General features: G+C 39.1%; 1 protein-coding gene across 1 annotated transcript in view; it reads right to left on the bottom strand.

Moving 5' to 3' along the window:
* Nucleotides 1-27940, bottom strand: part of FAT4 (FAT atypical cadherin 4) — a 134830-nt gene that overhangs the window by 33300 nt on the left and 73590 nt on the right. Inside the window, exons 3-8 of the mRNA XM_061360248.1 lie at nucleotides 27141-27402; nucleotides 24166-24516; nucleotides 18696-19618; nucleotides 17583-17757; nucleotides 4440-4620; nucleotides 149-399 (exon numbers count right to left, since the gene is read on the bottom strand). Of these exons, the coding sequence (XP_061216232.1) occupies nucleotides 149-399; nucleotides 4440-4620; nucleotides 17583-17757; nucleotides 18696-19618; nucleotides 24166-24516; nucleotides 27141-27402 (2143 nt within the window). The remainder of the gene's footprint in view (nucleotides 1-148; nucleotides 400-4439; nucleotides 4621-17582; nucleotides 17758-18695; nucleotides 19619-24165; nucleotides 24517-27140; nucleotides 27403-27940) is intronic.

Here is a 27940-nt window from a genome sequence, read left to right as displayed (position 1 = left end):
CCATTATTCATTCCCATAAACCATGAAGATAACAAACCATGGAAAACAGCTACAGAGGAACATCTGAGAAACATTTCTTGTAGCACAGCTTTACATTTCATTAAGATGTTTATGCAATTTGAAACATCTCAAGTATTGCCAGGGTTACCTGAAGTGGTAGGTGAAGGGACATGTGTGACGTAGGGATGGTGATGAAATTTGGGCGGGTTGTCGTTCACATCAGCAACAGAGACAAGCACACTGGTGGAACTGGAGAGAGCCCTGGGGAAGCCCCCGTCACTTGCCACCACTACCAAAGTGTAGTTCTCCCTTGCCTCTCGATCGAGGAGAGCACTGGTGATGATTTGTCCTGTTGATGGGTTGATTGTGAATTGCGAATTGCCACCAGTAAGCCTATAGCTGTTTGAAAGAAAAAGCAAGGAAGAAAAATTCAATTAGTATTTCATAGGCAGCCTGCTGCCTTAAGATTATAACAATTTTCTGTATTCTTCAGACACCATAATAGTGGGCATCAACATGAGGATTTTCCTCTGACTGTCCATCTGTCTTCATTTTTATTTTTATTTTTTATTCTATATTTCAAGACCTATCGTAAATGACATTTTTGGGGATTTCCAAATGTAGCTGCTTAACACAGATTTCTAATAAGTAAGAAGCAGACTGAGCCTTTGTACCTTTGGTGATGCAGTCAGATATACTATCAAAATAGCCTGCTGGAGGCATCCTCTAGTGCTGATTTCCCTGAGCTAATCTACTAAGTTTTATTCCAAAAGGCTAGCATACCTCTTAACTAAATCTGCAGACTATAATAAGAAAAAATGCTTTATTCTGAAATAAAAGGTTGGTGAATTTACAAAATAACATGAAGATTTACAATTCATATTGTGTTCTGCTACTAAGAGGTTTTATAATGCATATTGTTTCCCCATACTGACTCTTGCTATTCAAGATTTGAATGTTAATTCATGGGAATTTGTAGCAAATTAGTCACTACAGACCTATGTCAATAGAGACTAACTGGGACCAGACTTTAACCCTTGATTGGTGTATATGTATGTGCACACGTTTGCATGCGTGTGCAGAAATGGGATTTGATAAGAACTAACTCTGTGCTTACTGCAACGCATTTTAAAGGCTACCTCTGCCTTACTAGTACAGAGAATTTGTCCTTTCTCTTTGAATGCTTACCCTGCTTATGTTCATACAGAATGGATCTCAAAGCTATGGGTAGCCCTAGGCTGTGTTTTACAAGGTAATTGGTTAATAGCACGTTTTTTATTAATTCAGAGTATGGATTTTCTACAAAGCAAATGGAACAAGAACTGGCTAAAATGAACAATTCCCTTATTTAATATTATAATCCTGAGAAAAATTAGGAGTTGTGATTAGCATTGCTTCTTCAGAGGAGCCTGGTCCAGCGCAGTAGCAGCTCTTTTGAGGTATGTGATTCTATAAAAGATTCAGAAGAAAATGGCTTTTATGAAGGACAGCAATATTCCTACATTCACCTTCTTAAAATCAGAGCAGGTTATGACAGAAATAATAACATAGGCCAGAAGCTTTACCTAGAGGACTGATAGCCAGCCTGTGTAATAAGCTGTGGCAACTTCCCCTGTTCAATCATTAATCTCTACAGAATGCCATAAGCATACTTTAATTGCTTAATTATGTTGTAATATGATGGCCATACGTAATTATTCTTGAGCCACAGCAATGTGCATCCAGGGTGGAAAGAATGTGTACAAAGCCTAAAGCACCACTTAAATCTCCCTAAATAGGAGCAGCATGGGCAAATTTCATCTGTGATTTGTGATGTTTTAACCCTGTGTGAAGCACTGCAGAAAACAGAGGCTTCCTCTTCTTGCACATATAGAGAACAGCTGAAGCTTCAGCACTGGGAAGATGCTACGAAATCTTTTTATAAAAAAAAAAAAAAAAAAAGGCAAATAAAACAAACAAACAAACAAACAAACAAAAAAAAAACAAATACCCCAACCAACCCCTCCCTCCCAGTATAAAGACAAGCAGCATTTTCCGTAGGATAGTCTGATTTATATATGAGTCCAACTGTATGCAAACCAACTGGACAATGTATGTGTGTCTCAGTATAGTTACAGTCTACTTTTGGAAACCAAAAACTTGAGTCTGAAACAGGCTCTAATGAGACTCAAAAGGGGTTCTGAGTACTCAACACCTCTGACAAGATGATCTTACATGTTCTGGTCCCTCTGGTTTTTCTCAGACTTGTGATAGCACTCATATTTTAAGATTTGCATTACTCTAAATGCTGAACCTGGAAAAATTCTGTCCAAGAAAAACAAAGTATGTTCCTGAGTCTTAAAAGTGTAAAACAAAACCTGAAAACAATTTTGAGTAGCTACTTACAAAGGAAAAAAAATATTTTTATCAACTGTTTTACTATGAAGCACTGAATGAATGACAAAGACTAATAGCAGAGATATTAAAGTTATTCAGCCACACTAAAGAAATCTGAGCACCCTGATAATTTCTGATTACGGAATGCAATCATTACAGTCATTTATGCTTTGTGTGGAATTTTTTTTCTAAAGAAGCTTGCCAGAAATAGTTTCTTACAGTAAGAGTGAATAAAATTAAAAGCTTCATTGTTTCACAATTTAATAAATGGTAATTTGGATGCTTTTCAAATATTTAAAGATGCCAAAACATCAAGTTTCTATTTTTGGCCTGTATTTAGTTGGAAAGAGAATATTACAGTATTTTACATACACTTGCTTTGCCATAACATGGTTCTGTTTTATTTTACTTTCTTTTTTTTTTTTAAAAAGTGACAATCCTATTAACGTTCTTAGGCAGTTTGAACAATGAACTGAAGTGAACCAACAGAGGTAAATAAAGAAGCTACCTGTTTTGTAAGGTTGGAATCAGAGACACAGGTGTTTGCAGTCACAATAGTTCAGTGTGATGAGATTACCTACGTGTCCTTCCAACTAATAACTATATAAATCTGATTTGTATTCACAATAAATCAGTCCTCATTGGATATCTTCAGCTTGCAACTGCCACTCAGCATCTTCATTGCCATTGTTTGAGAAACTGGAAATGGACAGTGTTCAGCCTAGTGCCCAGTTAAGTTGCATTGACTGTGCTCGGCTTGGCATTTAAAGCAAAAATTTCAAATCATAACTTCACTGGTTTTCTGAACGGGATGAACTTTATGCCTTGCCTTGTGGAATTTTTATTCTAAACTGAAGCCATTAACTGACTATAAGTTTACCCAAAGAACATGCTGGCTTTCAGTGAAAATTGATTGCTACATGAAAAGATGTGACTGCAGCAGCACGGCAGATAGTGTTTTCTGTTGAGTGTTCAGTAGTCTGTGGCATCTCCCATAACATGTATTAGCAGGTTGGCTCAGACTGTTTATTATAAATACATCCAACTCTGCAGAAGCAGTCACCTAAACTACAATTGGGCTTGAAAGTCCACTTAAGGTTCAAAATAAAATAATAAAGCCTTTCTCCAGACATATGTATGCTATCACAAAATTGATACTATGCACCAGTTTGGACACTTTCATGCAAAAAAATAGATACTGATTTCTATATTTGCCTAGCTTATAAACAAAAAAAGTAAAGATGACTAGATCTGAACAATACCATCTGTATTTTTCTTAGACTGAGTGGTTTCACTTGAACATAAGTTAAAAAAAATAATAAAGTCTGCCCCAAGGTCAATTTTTCTAGCAAAGTCATTGATGACATTTGAAAAGTACATCTTCCTCCTCCCGACCAATCCCTTCCTGAAAGCTCATTCTATTAATTTTTAAGATGTCTGTCAGCCTCCAAGAACAAGACTTTCTAGGTTCTTCAGAAATACATTTTGAAATATTTATATCTGTTAACTTTACCCTTCATCACAAGGCCTCAGCTCTAAAAGCTATGCTAAATACAATGCAAAAGCCTTTCCAAAAGTTACACAGGCTGATGGCATCAGTAATAATGATCATTCACAGCCTATATCCTACTTCTTTATGCGAAGAAGGTATATAGAAAGACTGCAAGTTGAAGTGCTTAATCCATTTATGATGTTATTGGAGTTTCAGGGTTTCTTAGCTTTTTTATTTTTTAATTTTTTTTAATTTGTCTATCTCTACACTTATTGAGAAATATAAATCTATCCTAATACATTCAGGTGCAAATTAAACTCATTTGCTTTTACTTAGTGAAAAAACGAAACAACACTGCAACTCTACTTGCCCTTAATATAATTCTAAAAGCCTATAAACAATTAAAAAAAAAAACCCAAAAAAACAGATACACCCAAATTACTTAGCTACACATATACAGCTGTACATTTGTATTTTACAGCTTTATGGCATGGTGATGATAGACACCAGGGGAAAAAAAGAATCTTCAGGCAAGGTATGAGGCAGTATTTACACACAACAAATGACCTACCTAATGACAGCATTTGTAGAAGCATCAGCATCTGATGAGTTTACCAGCAAAATATCTGTCCCTGTAGGAGCATCCTCAGGAACAGTGGCGGAATACATGCTAAAGGCAAATGTGGGGACATTGTCATTGACATCATCCACTGTGACAGCAATGGTTCCAGTGCCAGTGAGGGCAGGAGAGCCTGCAGGAAAAGTGGGATACAAAATGCTAGAGGTTACAAATACCACCATGCTAATCCGAGGTCTGCCATCCTTGATTTAAAGCCTCATGCTTGAGCATGTCACAGTTCACAGAGCAAGAAAGGCAATTCAACACACACAACAGGGCAGATTTGTTTCAAAGGCATCTCAAAATACAAGTTGTGAAAGAAAAAAAAATAAATCTAAAAAGAAGTTGCTATTTTTCTTGCTCCATCTAATTCCAGAAATATTTTGTAATACTAGCTCAGTGGAAAAAAGATGGTATTGGAACTGCTCAGAAGCCTTCCTGTAACAATTAGGACCAATTTGAACATGTGGTTGTCTTTCTTATTTCTCCGAGAGAAGACATTCAAAGGTGGCACACTGACAGGCGTGAAGACTCCAGCCTTCAATTTATTTATCCACAGAACAAATAGAGTGGAAACAGCAGTAAACCCCAGTTTTCCGCATGGTTTTTCCACTGCTGGTTGCACCCCTGACCTGGGGAGACCTTCTCTGACTGGGTGAGAAGGCTGCAGAGTCTCCAGCCCTATTCTGACTCAATTTCTCCATAGAAACAACCATCTGTAGCAGCAAATAATGCTTGCTCAGATAGGATATTGGCTTACAGGAAATCAGACTGAACTGATTTAACCTATGGCTTTCATCCTCCTTTTTATTCTAATACTTAACTCTGAGGAGCAGAAAGGAGTGAGAAATAACATGTTTATTCATGTGTAACCTCTCAGTATTTATTCCCTTAAGCTTTTCCTTTGTCAAGTCAAAAAATAAAAGACAATGGAAGAGTTTTACAAGTTCATATTAGTTTCACAAGCCTATTATACTTATTTTCAGGCAAGAGTCAGCAAGACATCTTCCGCTAACCAAATTCATCCCTGAAAAAAGGGGGATCATTTCTTTCTGTGAAAATAAAACAAAAAGAAGGAGGGGACCATAAAACACCTGAGTTATGTCCCCTTTAACTCAAAACACAGATGATGACCATGCCTGTTTCACCCAAGATTGTGTCATTTTCACCTTCAGTCTCAAACAGATACAATAAATTCAACATTTGCTGGACTGGGAAAAAAAGTGACCATAATTAAATGCTCAGGGCCAGATATTGGTTCAAGTCCTTGCTGCAAGCAAGCACATTACACGGAGCTGTCATTTGATGGAACACAGTCAGCACCCATGGGACTGCCCTAGTCCTTCCAACACCACAGATGATCGGATCGCTGCTACACAAGGTTATTGCTGTACCTCAACCTTAGCGGTGGGGAGGAAGCAGACTCTGCTTTCAGGTCTCATGTGGTCCTGCAAAGGGCTCTTGTACACCAAGCTCTTGCAAAAAAGAAGAAATAATGACTTATTCCCTACACATTAACCCTTGCAGGTTGAAGTACCACCATGTTGCATCGAAGGAAGAAGCCAAGAGCAGCTCCTGCACAGGAAGAGGGTTTTTCGGTGTGAAATACTTCAAAGCAACTTGGCTTAATGAACAAATGGACTGAACAAAAGAGCTTCCAATTGAAAGGTGCTATAAATCTCACAAGGCTGACTTTAAGCCTGCCAATTGGACGGGATGGATCGTGATGCCAAAGAAGGAGCATGCAAGCCAAACAGTATAGGTTTCACGCCACGGCCACGCACAATGGAGGCCTTTCTCTGCTCTAGTCTGAGGTAATTCATTTTCCCAATTAATATACTTTCAGCCAGGAAGGTTACATTAAGGCAATAAGTTTTACTCATTTTTTACCCTTCCCACCACCCCCAATTTTGTCATTTAGCCAAGCACGTATAGATAGAAAAGACCGCAAAAGCATTCTTGATTGCTGAAATATTGCCTGTGGAGTGTTTATTATTACTATGAAACAAAGTCCTCGGCAGTGTTTGTTGCATGTGTCATCAAGCTCCAGCCTTCCAAACACATTTAATTGACATTCATCTTGCAGCTAATGAAATGAAAAGTTGGAAGTTGTGAAATTTCACAGGTGATTAAACAATTTATATATAATTCAGAAATTAATCTTGGGTAAGTCCCATTCAAAGAGCATCAGGAATGCAATTCAGTCTGGAAAAGAAAGTTAAATGGCAGCTAAAAACTGAAACTCATTGTTTTAAATGTATTTGCTAACACAAAGAGCCACCACTGGAAAATTCACACTGTCAGTTTATTCCCAAAAACGAGCTGCAGTGGCAGTGCCTCTAAAGGTAACAGAACACAGGGGCAATGGGACCAGCTGCAGCAGCTTTTGACTTGGCCATTTGACTCCATCCATCTCCAGTCCCTTTTTCCTCTTTGAGAAATCTGAATTTGCAGGGTACCAACCAAATGCTCCAAAGGTCAAATCCCATCCCTCACCTCTTAGCCTCTTATATATTTCATACCATTATTCTCTGACTCTGCTTCCCGACTGGATTCACCTACAAGGTGCTATACTGCACTGTATAGACCTATTTACATTTAACCTCAGAGAAGTGAATAAACCAGCCACAGCACCACACTAGTAAAATTAGCTAGAGTAATGTAAGTAACCCAGCTCCCATTCAGCACCAGCTTGTGGCTGCATTGTGCTCACAGAAACATCCCAGAAGTGCAATATTAATTCAGCTGTTTGTAACATCCCAAGTCACTGCTCTTCAGTTCAAACCCCCAAATCTTTTTAATTTTGCTTAGATGGACTCACATATTTACATTGATTTCCTGTCTATGTAGTTATACAGATAAATGTTTTTCCTCTAAGCAAAACATCACGTCCACAAATTTACTCCTTCGCTCTGTTACACTGAAAGATAAAAGTTGAGATTTCACACAGAGTCCTCAATGCTTTTATTCACTTGGAACTGAAATGACTAGCTCACATTTCTGCAGTTACTGAGAAATATAAGAAGAGGAAATTACAAATGAAGTAATTTTATACGGAAAAGAAATAGCTTGGGGCTCAATTCTACCGTCCTCAGTGAACTTTCAGTGAAAGTTGTGCTTGCATAAGGACCACAGAATTCGGCCCCTGGTAATAAGTAGGTTTCATAAAATGTACATGTCATATTTGTGGTGAGAGAAGTAGTTTCCATGGTCAGGCTGGGTTCCCAGATTTCTTAGTTTTGCTTAGATAGCAAATCTTCCCCAAGTCAGTTATTCCTATTATGCTAAAGCATCATCCCTTTCTTCTTCAAATTGCACTTAATATTTTGCATAAAGAAGCATAGTAAATTTTGTGTAAATCCTGAAATATAATCCAAACACTCAAGATGTTCAAGTTCACTGAATATAAAATCTTTAAAATTTAAAAGATTATGACTATTATTACTATTATTTTGACTCTCTCATCTCTGTGTGCTGTGGTCTGTTCTATGAACTGAGCAGTTTATTTTCAAGGTGACAACTGTACATATACATTAAGCAGACAGTCCTGCAAACGTCCAGACGCCACTGTGGAAATAAAGATTAACCTGGGATAGTGTCAAAATAGTAATGCTGAGTTCAGGAAGAAAATTGCTTCCCACGGATGTTCTTCCAAAAATTTAAGCTTTTTGCTTACATCTGCAAGTAAACATGTGTCTGGGATGAAGAGAAGGAGCAGACCTTGGGAGCCTGCTCCTAGGAGGCCCACAGTGGAAGATAAGTTGCAGGGAGAGGTTACAAGAGGCCACCTTGGGCCTGGCCAGCGCTGGGCTGTGGCTCCCCTCACTGCCAGGGCATTTGAGGAGCTGACATGAAGAAATGGCTGCAGGGGGCTCAGGGGTGGGCAGGCAGCAGCACAAAAGCAGAACCTCTCCTTCCAGCAACTGGGAAAAGACCTACAAGCTGTCTTCCGCCCCATTCACCAATGCTTGCTTGCAGCTGGTCACCACAAAAATATGATGATATCAGATATGTCTCAGCTCAGAAATTATAATGAGCCCTTTCAATTTTTTCCTCCCTCTGTCCAGGAGAAGGAAGATGAAAAATACCGGCTATATGCAGCAATGCGAGTAGAAGAAAAGAAACTAAATGCAGGAGGTGAGGGTGGTGAGACATTGGAACAGGTTGCCCAGAGAAGCTGTGGCTGCCCCATCCCTGGCAGTCTTCAAGGTCAGGCTGGATAGGCTTGGAGCAACATGGTCCAGTGGAAGGTGCCCCTGCCTGTGGCACGAGGTTGGAACTGGATGAGCTTTATAGGTCCCTTCTAACCCAAACCATTCCATGATTCTACAATTCTATGACAGTGGGAAGAAGTATCATTTAACCTCACAATTACTACTCCTCAAATGCAGGATAACCAGCAAAGAGTGGACAATACGCATTTCCAGGCATCGCAATTCACTCATTCCCCTAATTTGTGCTAATGCTGAGGAGCCATAAAGTGGCTCTTGAGCTTTTTAGGATGAACCTAAAGACTGCATTCACTTTCGCCTAGGGCTACTCATGCACCCTTAAAAGAAGGGAGTGCCACTTGCTGTCTTCATCCACCCTTCTCCTGGGGAACAAGGAAGGTTTGGGGCTCCCTGTACCCCCAGATGCATGGCACCATGTGCTCCAGTGTATGTTCAGCTCTCCACACCATAGCTGGACACTAGCATAAGCAGGGAATGATCAGAGTACTTAGTGGACTGGTGTCGTAAAAGAAAACAATTGAAGGAAACCTGCAAAGCCATTTAATGTCTTCAAAAAAGCTCACAAAAAGATGATGCTATTGGAAATTATTTTGGCTGCATAGTACTGTGTGGCTCACAGTGAAAATTAGAAATAAGAGAATGTGTTCAGCATATTATCCACATATTGTCTGATGCTTTAATGGCTTCTTAGTCCTGTCTATGCCATGGGTAGTACAGCAGACAGTAAAACTATCATTCCTTTCAGAAACCAGGAACTCAAAGGCTTTGCTGGCATTAAAATATCAAAATTAAGTGATAGAAAACTAACAATAAAGCAAAAAAAAAAAAAAAATACAGATACATTTCACCAAAATGAAAAAAGGATTAAAATTAAATAAAATGAATCTAAATGACTAATCAAAACTCATACTGCAGGCAGTTTACCATGTTTTGTGGTAAATTAAACACATCATTATCCTGAAAATTAGAAAGTGATTTAACAGAAATGGAATTTTTGCCTCACTGAAATATGTTGCTTTGCAACAAAGTTTATTTCACTTCTCCAGTCAAACACTCAATGAATGAGTCCCAGGACTAAAAGTTGTGTGTGTTATTACAACGCATTAACTTTTTCACTCAAGTAAACAGGGCCTTTCTCAAAAGAAAGTGGTCAAACCTTCTAAATGCATTTAAACGCAGACAGAGCATGCTGAGCCTCACACAACTGGTGAGTTTTAAATTAAATATGGAGCCAGAGTAAGTTGAAATGCAACTAGCCTGCATTATGCTTTGGATTTCTAGTGCACACAAAGCTTAATCTGAAACGTGGATGACCGTAAATTAACTTATTTACTGGGAACACAAAGATGGCATATTTGCAAAATGAGAAAAATAAATAGTTCTTTTTACAAGATTGCACCACAAATATTCATCCTGGCTGAATGGATATGTTGACTGTATTTTATTTTCTTCTTACTCAATTTTTCACTACAGGCTTTCATACTAAGTCTTCAAAAACTGGTGAACCTAGTATATTTTGAGACAAAAGCTGATATAAGTAGTTAAGAAACAAACATATTCAGAAGCTTAGAAGGTACCACTACTCTCATACCGTTCATTCTCGACTGGTGATCGAGAGTCTGCAGGAACCCAGATTTTCCAGATTTCCAAGTGCATCAAATCTAAGGGTTTTCTCATAGTTAGATACAAAACAGTTATTCCCAAAGCTGATTTAACATAACTTGTATTTAAAAAAAAACCAAGAGACCTCTTGGGATAGAGCTGTACTTTTGCAAGGATTATCTGACAAGAGAAAAAAAAAGTTTTCTGTACTTCATTAAAAAACTCAATATTTTCCCTCATCTACCAGCCTAAATAAGCTGGCAGAAAGCAGACCTAAATTGGGGAACATAAGCCATCAAAAAGGAAAAAAAAAAAAAAGAAATCACTAGAATAAGAGTTCAACCTAATTCAAGCAATGACATATTGAGCCATGCTTAGACTGATGCTCGTGCATGAACACACATACTTAAAAAGGCTTTGGCAGTGCAAAAGAAATCCTTGTCTCAAATAGTGATGTGACATGGGATTTCTTATCTGTTTCCTATCCATATGATTTTTAAATTTGGATAGTTTTGTATCAAAATTCCTGACTGACTGCAATCCTATGAGTTCACCACACTTTGCAATGTCACAAGAGGAGCAACATTACATTGCAAGACATTTAAAGTGCTTTTGAAAGGGTGGGACTTGCACCCCCACACAGAGACAGGTTTCAGTCCTCTAGTGTGGATATACATTTCCTTATCCCTGATCTCTTCCTCTGACTTCTTCATTACATTACCTGCAGATGTTTACCTGAAAAGGAAAATAAATAAAAAAATCCTACTGTGGCACTATTACAGAGCTGGACCCACTGGAACACAGGTACAAACAGAGAGCAAAACACTTGCAATAAAGCAAATGCATAGTATATATTTAGCACAACTTCAAGCTGTTCCATTTAACAATCACCTTCTACACATACACATGCATATGATCATAAACTCATCACTTAGACATCTTAAAGATGGTAGCTAATATATCCCTCCAGTGCAGCGTTTTTCCCCATTGGTGCTTTTGTTTAGCAAATCTCAAAATGCACGAAGGAAAGACCAAAAGAGTCCTGCCTCACTACACTCAGTGAGAGCTGGAGACAGGATTCGTGACATTAGCAGATGGCAGTTAGAGACTTGCTGCTGTCAGGTTGTGTTTTCCTTCCACAGAAGGCACAAGCACTAATCCCATTTGCCATAACCCCTTGACATACACTTGCAATCTATTAACATCAAAGGTACAGCTTGTTGGAGGCAGTGCTCAGAAAAGACACATGTAGGTATCGTTGGCTTCTTAGCCAGAACTACATTTATTTCCAGAGCAAGAAGAGGCCTTCTTCCCAATATGTTTCAGAAAATAAATCTTTAAGGAAACTCTTTCGCTGAATATAAAGTTCATAACAAAACCTGATGAGAGACTGGTCATCTCCCTGTGCCTGCAGTGCAGGTGGTTCTGGGAGGATGGGCATGACCATGGATGGCACTGCCAAGGCCTCTGGCCACCCAAGCAAGAATCAAAGAAAGGAGAACCATGACTTAGAAAGGCAAAGACATTTTAAAAAATATTTTCTTAAAACCACCAAATTACTTCTCCTTGTTATAAGTTATTGCTGTAAATAGAAAAAAGAGAGAAGTTGGCTCCTGCAGAGACTGCTAACTGAGGCAGCTTTTGAGTGTCTGTGACTCCTGAATATCCCACAGTGAAATTCCTGTAATGCATAATTTTGAATTATGCTTTAAAATCACCCTGTAAAAATAGTGAAGATTAACCAGCAGGGTAAGTGTTCGGGCCATACGTGCATGTTTTACTTGGTTTATCCTTGAAATTAAGGCCTCGAAATCATAGCTTTGTATTTGAAGAAAGAGCTAGCAGGGTTTGACTCTATTAGGTGCAATGTCTAATTTTAAAAATGATTTCAGATTGTCAAGACTGGAAAAAATCTAGTATTTCTCTAAGGCTGAGAAACTGCATAGCATAATGACTGCTCTAGTTACTTTATTCTTCTGCAAAACAGATTACATTCAGTGAACTCATTAGTGCATTTGAAATAGAATTTCATATAAAAGTGATGTTAGCAGAGGGATAATAACTTTAACTTAATTTTTGTTTAAAATTTCTAAACCAATCATAGCAAGACAGATGAATGGAGAGATAAGAGAGGAAATGTAACAGCCTGAAAATTTACAACAATTTAATCTTCCTTGATATTTTCAATTATCTACTAAATCCTTCATATTGAGCATTATATTTTAGCTTGTTTTCAGGTTTCAATAAATCTACCTGAAACAGTTTTCATGGATATAACAGCTTTTTCACCCCTCAAACTATACCAAGAATTTAAGAAGTAATAATAAAGCAAGAAAGCATAAAGAAAGACCATACAAGAGAGAAATCGTTATGTCACCTGCTAACTATCAAGGTAAGCATATGTCAAGTTCATGTAGCTCACCAAAGCCTAAAGTGATATGTATAATTAGACATAGCACAGAAAGCATGGAAAACAGGACAGTTCTAACTGAAATTTGTGAGTTGCTTGTTTGGTTTGACAGCACCGAGACTTAAAAATAGCTGAATTTGTTTTCAAAATACAACTTAGTCTTTCCAGGCAACATCTTTTTGCACAGAAGTCTGCCTGTAAATTAGAAATACTGTGTATGCTAAGAAAACACTACAAGTATAAATGCTTTTAAGCCCAGCCACATAAATCTCACACAATGTTAACCCTCGAGATTCTTTCTTACCATTACTAGAAAATACTTTACTTACATTACTTACAAGTCCTTTACTTGTCACCCCAAACTGTGAAATATATGAAAATGTGTTAAACCTCAATACAACTACGTTATCAGATTTCATTTGATTTTAGGATTGAAGGGAACTCAGAAGACAATTCCTGAGAACGATATAACCTCTCTGCTTGGTTGCCCTCCTCCATTATCAAAGGAAAGAATACACAAGTCAGGGACCACCATTTTCTAAAGAAAAAAGCATACGATTGTTTTACATACAGGCCAGGGATGTATACACAGAGCAGCTAACTAAATATAATAATCAGCCCACTAATTAACTTCTTTCAGAACTATTTATCTAAACCACTTAATTATTTATAAAAATATATTAAAACACCCACAGGAACACAGATTCTAATTAGAAACATCACATTTTGATTTTGATTTTGTTGTGTTAACATGCCATTCTGACAAACCAAATCAAGAGATGGTGGCTGCAGTTTATTTAAACAGTAGTCCTGGGCAGCTAGCAGGCTTCCAGATGTGCTACTCAATATCCCTGCAACCAATAAATAAAAGGAGGACTGTTGGAATGTTAACATTTGTCCAGAAAATTGCTCAAAGAGTTAAAGACAGGGATGATAAAAGCAGCTGCACCAGTTCTTGTCAGGTTGCCAGAGCTGAATGTTTATCCAGCAGTGCATCCCTACCAGATGGGGTGAAAACCCCCAAACTTTGGAAAGTCTCTTTTCCCAACCATTTTGACATGAAGAAAGGCATAGTGTAAATGATTTATGTGGTAGAAACAGACCTATAAAGACACATTCAAATAGTCACATGTAGATTTCTTAGCATTTATGTTAGCAGACATTTTGGGGGAGTATCTGCAATCTAAACACTATCATGTTATTCCACAGTCCATCTTTTTGCTTGTCATTATACTATAATTCAGGCACTCTGGTCTTACAGCTTGCGCTGCAAGAGGGTCTCTGAATTGGGTTGGCTGAACTTTGGGGTTGAATTATGCTTTACTTCTTGAGGAGAGCTACAGGTGTCCAACTCTGGAAGATGTTATGCATTCCTAGAGATGTACAATTTGCATGTCTTTGTAAATCCCCACTGTCTAGAGTGGAAGTCTTGTATCTGCCACACAGCAGTAGATAGAGCAGGGTGGAAGTGCAGAAGTGAGGGAAGAGTGATGATAAAACAAGACTGAAATCAAGAACTTTTGTGCAGGCTGTCTTGTGGAAACTGGGCATGAAGCAGGCTGCATGGCCACAGATCACTGAGCCAAGTGCTAGAAAAACGTTTTATCAGTCTTCTCCCTCCCCCAGAGCTGAGGGAAGACTCTCTGCCGACCCAAGATCTACCCTGAGGACTGGGTGGAGGATTAGCAGGCAGGGCCAAGGAATAGTTGGGCCAGAGCCAGGAATATCCATATATCATGACTGACTTCTCTGGGCCTGAGGGGAGCTCTTGCTTGGGAAAGCATTTTTTTCAACTACTGACCAAATTTCTATTGCTGGTGTATGTGGTCCCACCAGCGTTCCACATCTGGTCTGACTGGCATGCTTAACTGTTAATAACACAACGACTCTTCTCAAGTGCCCAGGGCTGAGATCTGGCCTCTGGAAGAGCACAGCTGCATGGCATGATAAAGCACAGAGATTTCTGAGCTATTGCAGGCACCGCACCTTATGCAGCCCTGTTAATACAGGCTATAAAGCCCATAAGGTACTGAGAATGAAATAACAACCATTACCAAAGCAGCTGCCCCTTCTGAGGCCACAGATTGTCTACAGTACATTGGACTGATACCTCTAGATAAAAACAATGAAAAATTAAAAATCCTTCTTCTTCCATCAGCTTCCCCACACCCAGGCTAGGGTAACACTGTAAGAACCACAGTCACAAGTTGCTGAAGTGATAATAAACATAAGAAAATTAAGAAGTCCTTGATTATCTATAGGGAGATCAGGAAGACAGCCAAAACTAAATTTGGAATCCACCAGTTCTTATGTCTAAAAGTCCTTCTATGTATGTATTGTGTCTGCTTCCTTGAAAAAAAAAAAAAAAAAAGGAAGTTTTCCATGTGTGTTTCAGATTGTATTGCCTTTACACAGAATCCTTTCTAAGCATAATCAAATAAATACAAACTGAGACACTCTAAAGAAATAGCTACATTAGGCAAAGAGCTGGACATACCAGTAAGTTTCTTTTATAAATTTTTAGCAGCTGCTCAAGCATGTAGTACTCAAACCACTTTTCTTACCCCTTTCTAGATTGTGGCATTGCCATCTTTCAGAAGCTGCAATTCTTTTAGAAAGGCTTCCTCTCACAGAATATTTTTCTAACTCAGTGCCAACTGTCTACTGAAGTACATGTGCATGTTATGTATGATAATGTAATTTACAGTAATATAAAATTTGAGACATAAAGATCAACGGAAATCCCAGAACCTGTAACTTGGTCCATTTGTTCCACATTACTGTGACATACATGGCTTTATAAGAGGTCCCCAACAAATTACATGCCAGAGTGTTCTTTACCATCTAGACTGCTTGAACTCCATATAACTAATTCCAACATGGGAGGGATGCCCCTGAATTTACTAAGTATGTAATATATTTAAAGTACTTTAAGTGTTCGTTATGACCATGGTCTACATCCCGCTTCCATGAAATTAAGGGAAGTTCTGGCATTGACTTCTGCTGAAGCTGGATATTTACCTCTGATGTTTTAGTTTAGATAATTTGTGACTAAAATGATTTTAAATTGGTATTCTTTGATGGTACACATGCAGAGCAAGTCTTCAGTCTAATTAGAAGATGTTATGTTATTCACGAGGTTGGTTGAAAACTATAGCTAAGTGTGGATTTGTCAGATTGTAAACTTAAATGCAGCAGAATGGTTAAATTTAACTTAAAGCTACTACTGAACATCTGCTTCTGAATACATTTGCTAGCACCTCTTAACACCGATAATAGGGAATAGCAACATGAGTTAGCTTTATGAGAACACAGCAAAATCAAAAAACAAGTAGCTTCATACAGTGTTTACTCAGCATAATATCTATATGCTTAAAGACAGGAACTAATAAAACTTGCTGCTGCTCTTGTCAGCCCCTTAGGGCAAAGGCCTCAGTCACTTCATGTATTAGTCTCCCCTAGATTATCTGAAACTCAGAGATCGCCCAACACAAATAAATAATTTGGTATGGTTGGGTAATTTCCTGGATTCCATGTTTTTAGGAACCATACTCTAGGAAAAAAAATTGTGCTCTTGTCAGACTATTGGCTTACAGTGCTAGGCACGGAATGCAACTATCTTCTGCTCCCATCCTTCTTCCAAGGAAAATTGTTGGCTGTATGACACCGCTTATCAGTTCAGCCTTCAGATATTTTGTATGTAGACCTAGTTATGTACAGCCCTAGCTGACCCCTGTTGACTTGGACTGGGAGAATAAACAGACATCAAAGATATGCTCCCCCTTACGAAACCAGCCTCAGCTTCTGAAGGAATAATAAGCGTGATTGAAGCCCAAGCAAGTCAAAGTCACAAGTGAGCAGTTTGCAACTATAAAGTAATGGAAAGCCAGTGTAAAAAATAGAAAGCATACAGTTATCTCTATCCAAAGTGCAAGACAAATGATACATCCAGTATGAAAATCGTGTACTGCAGATTCAGCTGTGCTCAGGATGTGAAATACCTGAGTGCTGCTGCAATAGGAAAATATAAACCATACGTATTGTCACTGATACAAGATATGGCACACAATATGGCAGAAAACAGAACTGTATCCACTTGTCAACAAGCTGAAAAGTTTCCTTCTATTTTTGGTATTAGAAAGTAAGAACAAGTTCTGCAGTAAATTAAATCCATCAGACCGTGGGGGACCGTAGATCAATCCAGAATATGATGCAGGATGACTTTGTTACTAATATTCATACCAAATCTGAAAACAGAATATTGTGCTCTGATGCCTCAAGTGAAAGTGTAATTAATCTTCATAGCACAAATCCACATCCCATTTTAAATGGAGAAAAATTTTATTATACTTAGGATTCTGGAGCAAATACGTAACTGGAGGCTGAGCAAAGCAGAACATTTAAGCTTGATAAGGAAATTATGTTACTTTTCAGGCATAAGATTTGGTAAGATTACTTGAGTGGTCCATAGCTGTTTTCTGGCCATTGATTTGATCTGTTTGCACATTTCTGATGACAACATTATATTGGATTTTACTGTTATTTATATTGGGGTTTTTTATTGCAATGATGAGCCTCTTATGACCTAGGTAGGACCACTTACTACTGCAGGGCAAGAAATCATCCTACCTAAATTTGTAGTGAGTCCTATTATCAGAAAACTAGAGATAAGGGGAAAAAAACCACCCTGATTTCCAGAAATCATTTGACATCAGGTAAGCCCAGCTCTCCCTACAGAGATCTAAACTGCAGTTTGGATACCAATCTCCATCCACTAAAATTTCAAACCATCATGGAAATATTTCTTTTCTATCCTGAATGCAATGCTTTCAAGTGACCACTTTGCTTTACCTGCATCAGCAGCTGTGATCAGTAGCATGTACTGTTCCTTTGCCTCCCGGTCCAGGCTCTGCACCAAGCGAAGCTCTCCACTGGCAGAGAGGGTGAAGGCCCCTTCTTCATTCCCAGCCACTAGCACATAAGTAAGTTTGCTGTTTAGGCCTTGATCATCATCTCTTGCTACAACCTATAAAAGCAACGCAAACAAGCGGGAAGAAATATCAGGAGTCGCTGAATGCAGGGTCTGTGAAATCTGGGAAAAAATAAATGCCCCATCCCCAGCAGTGTTCAGGGCCAGGCCAGATGGGGCTTCGAGCAACCTGGTCTAGTGGAAGGTGTCCCTGCCCATGGCAGGGGGTTGGAACTAGATGATCTTCAAGGTCCCTTCCAACCCAAACCATTATATGATTCTATGGTTACCTACAATCCGAATTAACAGATCGAATTAATACAAATGCTTTAAGGGCTAGTATAAATTAGCTATAATTATAAAAATGACTTAACATGGTGATGATGGACTTAAACGCATAATTTGAAAATATTAGAGTTGATTACTTCTTTTTCTCAAGCATAAATACAGTAATGCCTGTGCTGGGGCTCAGTGGATAGCACAGATGATCTGGTATAGGCTGAGACCCATATCAAAGCAAGCATTGCATGTCCTGCTGGCTAAATCCATTTAGTGCTCTTTCAGTATTTGGCATGGAGCCCCATCCCAACTAGGCAATGATCATCAGATTGAAAGATTTGTTGCATGAAAGTTGAGATTAAGTTGAGATATAAAGCAAATCCATTAAGTCCTGGGGTAGGCAGGAAGATAGGTAGGGAAAACAAATGAAACTCCAAGGCATTATATAAACTTCTGCGAAAAAAACAAAAACAAAATAAACCCCCCCAAACCAGCCTAGCAAAAAACCTGAAAAACCCCACACCAATCAAAAAGCCCCACCCAAACAAACAAAAAGGTAAAAAAGCCAACAACCACAGCATGTCAGATTACAGCCAAGAGGCAACTTGTCTCCCACCTTTTTAATTTTGGAGGAAAACACTACACATTAATAACATATCCTGAGGCATGCTAATAGTATTATATGAGATAAATATTTATTTGCTGAACATACGCACCTGAAGAATAACTTTTGGGAGCATCTCTAAATTCTCAGGGACATTTACAGAGTAGGGAGAAAGTTCAAATGTGGGAATATAATCATTGACATCCTTCAGAATAATACTGACAGTGGTAGTGTCGGTCCTGGGGCTGCTCCCGCGGTCAGACGACTGAACAGTCAGGGTATAGGAGGGGTTTTTCTCTCTGTCTAAAGGCTTGGCAACTGTTATCACACCTGTCACAGAATCGATCCGAAACTCATTATTGGCATCTCCACTCACGATGGCATAGCGGACCTGCCCGTTTGTACCTTCATCTCCATCTGCAGCAAACACCTGGATTAAATCCGTCCCTGTTAAAGTATTTTCTCCCACCTCTACTTTATAAAGCTTTTGGGCAAAAAGCGGATTATTATCATTAATGTCCAGGACTATAACCACCACATCTGTAGATGAAGAAAGGGATGGGTGGCCCTTGTCTGTGGCTACCACGGTTAAGGTGTAGTTGGACACAGCTTCTCTGTCGAGCTCCCCGGTAAGCCTCACTTCACCGTCAATAGTGCCAATGCTGAATTTGTTTCCCAGAGGCCGGAGCAGACTGTATTCGATGTAGCTGTTTGGGCCACTGTCGGGATCGGTCGCCTGTGCTTTAAACACAACCGTGTCTATTGGAGTGTTTTCTGGGACATAGGTCAGCTTCGGGGAGATAAAGCTTGGAGGGCTGTCATTCACATCCAGCAGAATAATGGAAACTTGGGCTGTGCTTGTGTACCTGGAGGCTGGGAGGGGGGCCATGTCGTGGACTTGCACAATGAGGCTGTAGAAAGACTGGCTTTCCCGGTCCAAAGGCTGTCTGATACTCAGCACCCCGCTGTTGTCAATGCCAAACTGCCCGGCACTGTCCCCAGAGGCGATGCTGAAGGAGAGCTGTGAGTTGGAGCCTGGTTTGGGGGGAGAAGAAAGGTAGAGAATATGACTTCTTCCCACTGTCCCAGATATATGTGTTTCTGGCCTCATTTCCTATGGAAATGAGGACTGTATAATTCTGTTGCCTGTTCCGCCTCCTTATGACCATTTCTGAATCCATCAGCTAATTTCAACCAAGTTTCAGAGTGAAGCAGAAGCCTTTGAAATAATTATCTTCTGACAAGAGTTGAAGAAAGAGAGAGGGAAGGATATTAATTGGAGCAGCCACAGAGGGAGCAGCTGGCAGAGCTTGTCTCTGCATTTCATTCAGCAGAAAATGCATGGTGGCAACCAGCGTGATTTCCCCCTGTCTACAATGGCTAGGGATAAAGGTTTTGAAGGTTTTTCCTTGGGAAACTAAGACTCAGTGGTTCTGCTGCTCACTGAACAGCTGTTTTCCTCTCTTTTTCCCAGTTCATCTAAGCAACATTATTATTTATGTAACTGTTTCATGAATTCTTCCACCCAATTAAAAAAAGCCACAACCAGAAACTCCCAAGCCTAGTTAGAGCAAGCCAAGCATGAATACTGGGGAGAGGTATGCTTCCCATATACGGCATGGTATTCCAAAATATCAGATAAACAGCCCTCATCTTGTGATCGAAACATAACTAGCAATTATGGTCAAGGGAGAGATTTATAATTCTGGTAAGGGAAATGCATCCTGAATTTTGACAAGGCTGCAAAATTACCTTAAATATGCCATACAGGAAACAAACGTACGTTACCGTTTTAACTCCAGAGTTCACTCTAAACAGCTCATTTGTGGGAATACCCAATTGAAATGAGTCTTCTCTCATACAGATAACTCTCTCTCTCTCAAGATACCTATATAAAAGTATCTTATTCCTATTATAATTAATGTTGAAAATATTGGTTTGGATCATAAGGAGTATGATTTAGGATTAGTAGATTAACAGACTGTTCACTACTAATTAACCCCTCAGATGTGCTTTTTCACGCAAAGAAACCGAGCTGTCTGCTTAAGCAGATGATTACTTTGCTGTGTGTTTTGTCATTTTGTTCAGAAGCTCTTTCCTCTCCGACTGAATTGCTTTGATAAAAAAATTATTCCTGCATTAGATTTATTAATCTCTGCTGTTGATTACACTCAGATTTAGGAGCACTAGTTTTAATTATCTTTTCCCCAGCGGCTACTCTAATTGGCATCTTTCCCTCTCTTCTCTTGTAGGAACTTAATTATAAAACAAATAGAACCAAACATGAAAGACAAAATTTTTCAATGTAATTAAAGAAATTAATACATTTATATGCCAGATATTAGTGTTTCTACACCACTTTGATCAAGTGAAACAGCATGAAAATTTAATGCCAGTCTATTTTTCGTCAGCTGTATTTTCAAATGACTAATTCCGTGGATGAAAGTCTTCTGACTTCAGGAAAGCACTTTCTGGCAATTCAAGATTTTTGTCAATTGACTTTGGAGATGGGTAGGAATTAGATCCTAATGAAGAAAATTACTTTAAAATACTCTTCTCCTCCTCCCTCAGAATTTCCTATGGTGGTGTTTGTTCCTATAAAATTTACTGCTTGTTCTTTATCTCACCTCCCTGTACCTTTTCATCCCTTGTCCTGTATTGTCATAAGTTTTGATGCTGCTAATGTTTATATGGGTATAACTGTGAAGCAGAAGGATTGTTGCTTAAGTATCAGGGGAGCCAGGACTGCCACTTAATTAAGTGTTCTTTTTAAACACTTTGTGGCTCATCCATCCTCTCTCCCCAGGTTTGGAGCTGGGCTTTTCTTAGGGAGAATGTAGGGGCATTCTCTTTGCTGAACTTTGATTTTATTTAATCTGAGGGTTAATTTGTTAAAACTGTGAGTGAGAGGTCAGATACGGAACAAGCAATTTCACGATGATGCTCTTTTAAAGGTCTTGTTTCTGTTTTTATTTATTTACTAATGAAACAAGACATAACATCCTACACCCTCCCCCATTATGTAAATACCTGTAGAATCTAACTGGGAAATCCCACCAGTTTTTGCCTGGAGGAATATCTTACTATACTTTTTAACAAATAGACAAGCTTGTACTTTGCCTTAAGATTTTTCCTGTTAATTCAACGTGGAAAAAAAAATAAAATCTGAATTTCAAAATTAAAGTGTTTAAAGAAACTAACTTCTTTATTACCCTGTAAATAACCAGGAGCTGTTGCTTATAATTACCATGCATCTGTATATGAAACTGCCCAAGCTCAGCTAGGCAGCTAGTTTCCCAAGGGGTTTGTTGAAAAAGAAAATGAAAATGGGAGCAGTTTCACTATCACCATGCTTTTGTATTTTATTGGTGTTTATCCTAAAACATGCATATCTCACTATAAAGAAATGTCTTTTCAGAGCTCCTTCAGACTATATATATAACCATATAACATGAATAATCAACAGAATTATATTTGTGCGCATTGAGTGCATCATCTGTAAGCCACTTGCAGAAGAATACAGTACTAGCTATTTCTGTACTCCAGGTAAATATAAGATGACAGAGGATAACAACCTTGGGCTTGAAACAGAAACACCACTAGATCATAACATTTCCTGAAGTTACAGTCTTATGAGGGAACTCAACCTGTCACACTCTTGGAATGAAATTTCTGCCCTATTAATTTTACATCCAGCCTGTTAGAAAAGTAAGTATGCTAGAAAATACATAAGACAAGATATCTGACTATTCGTTGCATTACTCCTCAAATACTCATTTACTTCATTGATAACTGAGCTCATGGAGAATGTAAAATGATATGCCAGCGCTAAGATATAGTTCACATCCCCTGTGCGCAGATGAAAATTAATGTATGAGGTGGAAAAGGAAAACAGATCCATAATGGTTAACTGAAATTAGCTTCCAAGAAGATTTAAACTAAATGTACCCCTAACAGGAAAATAAGAAATAAAAGAGGAGATACACTGGACACAAACCCATTTAGCTATGGGTCTGAAGGAACAATCCCTTCCCTGGATATGCATGATACAAGCACAAGTTCTTCCTCCAATTTATAGGTAGGTTATGTAAAATAAAAGCTTCAACAAGAGTGGTGAAAGAGATCCGTGCAAGAATACCCAGTGCCACCAAGCTATAATTTCTGACTTGTTGGCTTACCTGATGAAATCACTTCTCACTCACTTTCTCAGTTTGATCTCAAAACCAGTTGTACAATTTTTACCATGGAAAGTTCTATCCATCAGAACAAAATTTGTGTTCCCACAAAAATGTTTGAGTTCAATAACTAAGCATTTCCTGAGGCAAAATTGCTTTACTGAATAATTTTGACCAGCTCAGTCATTTTATGTGCATGAACTGTGATTCCTCAAAGCACGTAGGTGCTTTGTGCTTGGAGCACACATTTCAGTCCAAGACATTTCTATGGGCTTTGCTGAGCCAGTGTGAAGTTGAAAGGAGACAAGGTTGCTTAACGTGTCACAAAAATTACCTGTAAAGTCACTATGAGTTTTATGAGTAAGTTTGTGTTAGGTCACACTGACTAATGTCAGTATCCTATGGAATGACTTTTATGTATTTTATGGCCATATTTTAAAATTATTCTTGCCTGGACAATAACTGTATGGCAAAATGGTTAAGCAAGTGATAAAAATTGTATCTTTTACACTGCAGCACATTAACACCTTCTGGAGGTCATAAATAATTCCAAGATAAAAGCTTATATTAATGAGAAAATTTTCCCATGATCTCTTTTAATCAGCTTTTTAACCCCCACTATCTACCCTATAGATCACAATTCTCTTCATGGTACACTTAAATGTTACAGCACACTTAAGATGATGGCAGATGATGTCTTTTATTACCAGAATCTTATTTATAATATATTATAAACTTTAAGAATCATAGAATCATCATATAGTTAGGGTTGGAAAGGACCTTAAGATCATCTAGTTCCAGCCCCCCTGCCATGGGCAAGGATGTCTCACTCTAGACCATGTTGCCCGAGGCTCTGTCCAACCTGGCCTTGAACACTGCCAGGGATGGATCATTCACCACTTCTTTGGGCAACCTGTTTCAGTGCCTCACCACCCTCACAATAAAGAACTTCTTCCTTATATTCAACCTGAACCTCCTCTGTTTAAGTCTGAACCCATTACCCCTTGTCCTATTGCAAAAATCCCTGACAAAGCCACATGAACACATAGGTCTAATTTGAAAGTGTGCAGCCTAAGCACCAGGAGAGAAATCATGGTGTTCAACTGCTGTAATATGTGCTAGGTAAAATACAGCTTTGTAACTCACTTCTGCAACAGCAGTTAAAAGCAGTATTTGAATGTATTTTTAATTTACTACAAATAAAAATAAGGAAGAAACCACCCACTTAAACCTAATGCGAAATGTGAGAAAACTAACTTCTATTTACACAGCAAGCACTGCATTTAAGCGTATGTTGGCATCCTAAGGATAGCCTTAATTTGCCTTTACTACTAGGTCTTCCAATACGGTGCTAAGGTGAAATATTGTGTTTACCATCACTAATACAGAATATGAGAAAACACCTACCATCGTCTGCATCAGTGACGCTGAAGTTGAGAATAGCAGATCCTGGAGACAGATTCTCCATCAAAGATGTGCTGTATGAGGTCATGCTGAACACTGGTGGGTTATCGTTGATGTCCAGTATATTGAAGTACACTCTGATGGTAGTAAATTGGCCTCCCCCATCTTCTGCACGGACAGTAAGGATGTAATACTGCTGTACTTCGTAATCCAGCGCACGGGTCAGGTTGAAGACTCCGGTAACAGGGTTGAGGAAGAAGGTATCCTCTTCATCATCTTCACTTACAGTGTACGTGATCTCCCCATTGATACCAGAGTCATCATCTGTGGCTAGAATAGCTGCCACTAAGGAACCTGCACAGCATGACAGGAAAACATCAGTCATTCCCAAAAGGCAGCTCACTGATGTGGTCAGAACCAACTCATCATCAAGGAACCCTGTAGAATAAGAGGTGTCTTCCAGTAGAAATTCAAGCCCAACAATGTATAATTACCAGCTATAAAAGGTTTTTGAAAGCTGAAAGGAACAGTATTCAGTATGATATTTTAAAGGGCTACTAAATAACCCCAAGAAATGGCAAGGAATATTTGTTTTTATCTTTAAATGGGAACATATCCAGATTACATATTAACTGGGGCAAAAATACCTTTTATCCTGCTATGTATTTTCTTTCTACGACTCAGAGGACCCTCTCCTCCTCACAGACAAACAGGAGTTCTGAAATCTTCTAGATATTTCTTTCTAAATGCAGAAACTGAAATGTCAGTACATAACAAATTTCCCAGCTCCACTTTTGAAAAGGTGCCTTTTCAGGGTAACTGTGGTTAGAAAACTTAAAAACCTTATAGGCTTCCTGTCTTCACTGTTTTCTGAAATTCAGCTCCTTGTGAATTTGTTGTGAATTGTTTTCATTTCTGCATAGCTGCGTTCACATGACTGAACTATCTTACTAAATTTTGGAAATGTCACTCTCTAATATTTCAAACAGTAATTATAATTAAGATCAACTCATTTCCAAGAAAAGAAAAGATTTCACTTTTCCATGGAACCAGATGAATAACTTGTAAAACAGTTAACCATTTTCAAGCAACATGACAATGAAAGTTACTTATCATCAGGATGAAGAGGAGTGCTACAATTTCCTTTAACCCAGCTGATTATGCTGGTATCTTTTACACCCATTTGACCACTTCATGCTCTAACAATTCTGATTGCTGTAAAGCTGTGGCTGCCCCATCCCTGGCAGTGTTCAAGGCCAGGTTGGATGGGGCTTAGAGCAACCTGGTCTAGTGGAAGGTGTGCCTGCCCATGTCAGGGGGTTGGAACTGGATGAGCTTTAAGGTCCCTTCCAGCCCAAATCATTCTATGATTCTGTGTGATTGCACATTAACTGGTGAAGAGGGCTGTCCAAAAGCTGGTCAGGATTATCATCCCTCCAGCGATTTTGATCACAGTGCAGTCAGAGAGGCTCAGCAAAGGTACAAGTCCTAGGAAGGTACAATTCCCAGTCACAGCTGCTAGGCTTCAAGGGGAACCGGGATTCTTTTCTGGGACAGAGAACAGAGCCGTGAAGGGGAACAGGAGAAACTGCAGCACTTAAAAGTACAAAATCAGATTTTTCTTCTTTCAGAACCTATCACCACTGAGCTGCGTTAGGACACAAATGTACATCCCGTAAATGATCACAGAGAAGCCACATCTTAATGTGGAGGGAATTGTGCTTGCCATTTCCAGGGTTATTCCTGTTAAAACAGACAGAGTCTCAAGACTCTGCGTGACAAGAGAGGAGAGCATAGCTGGAGATCAGTAACCATGCCAGCCCATGCTCCACAGACATCTCAACTACTATCATACCAGATTCCTGAGGCACAGCTGATTGCAATGTAATCCTTTCACACAAAACACCGTTGAATTATGGGACTGTGAGCATGGGACAGGGTGCAAAATTTGGGAGGCATGGGGATAATATTGGTTATCCCAAGCTGAACCTCCCATGCTTATAAGTCAAAGTCCTAAATTAAAAGGTTGAAAGCCATCACCATGCCATTTGTATCCCCTTTGTTTATTCACATTTTAGAACAAGCTTCTAAGACGCTTCAGTTACTAATACTGGCAGGCACTGCTTTTATATGAGCAGTCTGTGTAAAATACTGGAAAATTTCTATTGCCAGTAATATTAATTTCTGGAGACATATCATACAGCAGAGCTTTCAAAAATTGTTTGTGGTCTAAGTATTTTCTAGCTTATGAGCTAACTTTTAAATATCAAAGCATTCTTGGACACAAAACAAGATTTACAAGGCGAAAACAACAACCTAAGAGACTGGTGATCAGATTTAGGAACCACAATTAATTACGTAAGGGTTAGATTTTCTACAAAAAAATAAAACATGTCAAAAACAGGAGTCAGAGCTAAGATCAAGGAAATATGATGCTAGGGTTAGTAAATAAGGTCATGTAGGGATTATTCTTAAGGAATCAGTACGTTACTGGCTGCTGAGTGGTCACCCATTATGTGATCCTACACTTGATGAATTAAGTACTGTAAGTCACCTTCACTGAAGATGGCTCCCTAAATCAGTATTAGCATCACCATTACCTCTTCATGACAGGTTATACTGTTTGTATCCTATAAGTTGTTCCTCCTCTTACTTTTCTTTTTGCTGTTTTCTAAAATAATTTCACTCAGAGACTTCCATTGGGATACAGTCATAATTGCTATTCTGCACCTGGGATTTATTTGAGTGGCAATCATTTCCCCATTTCCCATAAAAAAGAAATTTGAACCCACTAGTGATACAGATTTCCTATCAAACAGTATGATGTGATTCCCTCTGTTTCTCTGTCCCATCTAAAGCCTTCAGCATCTTCTGCCTCCTGGCCAAGTCAGACAGGTTGGCTACCCCTTCCCATTCAAATCCCTGTGGACTGATGAAAAAAAAATTTCAAGTCTGCTTTAGAATAATTTCCTATTTACCTGGAGTGGCATCTTCTGGGATGTCGAAGGAATACACTGGCTTGGAGAATTTGGGGATATGGTCATTAACATCGCTAACAGTGATGTTTATTCTCATATCTGAGGACTGCAGGCCATCATCAGCACGAACCAGCAAGGAGTACTTGGAGCGGCGCTCCCGGTCCAGGCGCTTGGTGGCTATCAGGTCTCCTGACTCAGGGTCGATGTGGAAGCTATCATCCGCACCACTGATAATAGTGTATGTGACCAGGGCATTGGCTCCCTAAGTAAAAACAGAAGTGGTCAAATCAAGATATTTGCCAGGAAAACCACATCATAATGTTCTGTAAGAGAAGACACATTCCAGTAACTGTACTTGGCAATATTTGTCAGAACAGTTTTCTTTAATAAACAGCTTTCCTGCCCAGTCCCTACATCAGATCCCCAGTAAAGATACATGCGCACACAGTTTTTACTTATGAGACATATGACAAGGTTACCCAGATACATTTTGCTCCTGTCAGTGAGATCAGCTCTGCTTTTCTCTCACTCTGAAGGTGGGATGGAAGACGGAGCAGAGGGAGAAGGGATGCAAGGAGGAAGGGCCAAGGATGGCTGCAGAGCAGCTCCACCACAGCATGACCAGAGCTGCAGCCCCCAGTCAGCAGAAACTCAAGGGAGCCATGCTTGCAGCAGCCTCTCAAAGGCCAATTTCTGCATGGAAATACATTTATCCCTGAAAATAATCAGCCTCAGAATGACAAATCATCTGTCATTTAAAATCATAGTTCTGGGTTATGCTGGAAGTCAAAAGCATCAGC

This window comes from Neopsephotus bourkii, unplaced genomic scaffold (genome assembly GCF_033783945.1).
Source record: "Neopsephotus bourkii isolate Nb327-2 ecotype Australia unplaced genomic scaffold, CSIRO-AGI_Nbou_v1 NB_107, whole genome shotgun sequence".
In the NCBI taxonomy this organism is placed as follows: domain Eukaryota; kingdom Metazoa; phylum Chordata; class Aves; order Psittaciformes; family Psittacidae; genus Neopsephotus; species Neopsephotus bourkii.
Note: the sequence above shows the minus strand (reverse complement) of the source record. Positions and strands in the feature narration are given on the sequence as shown.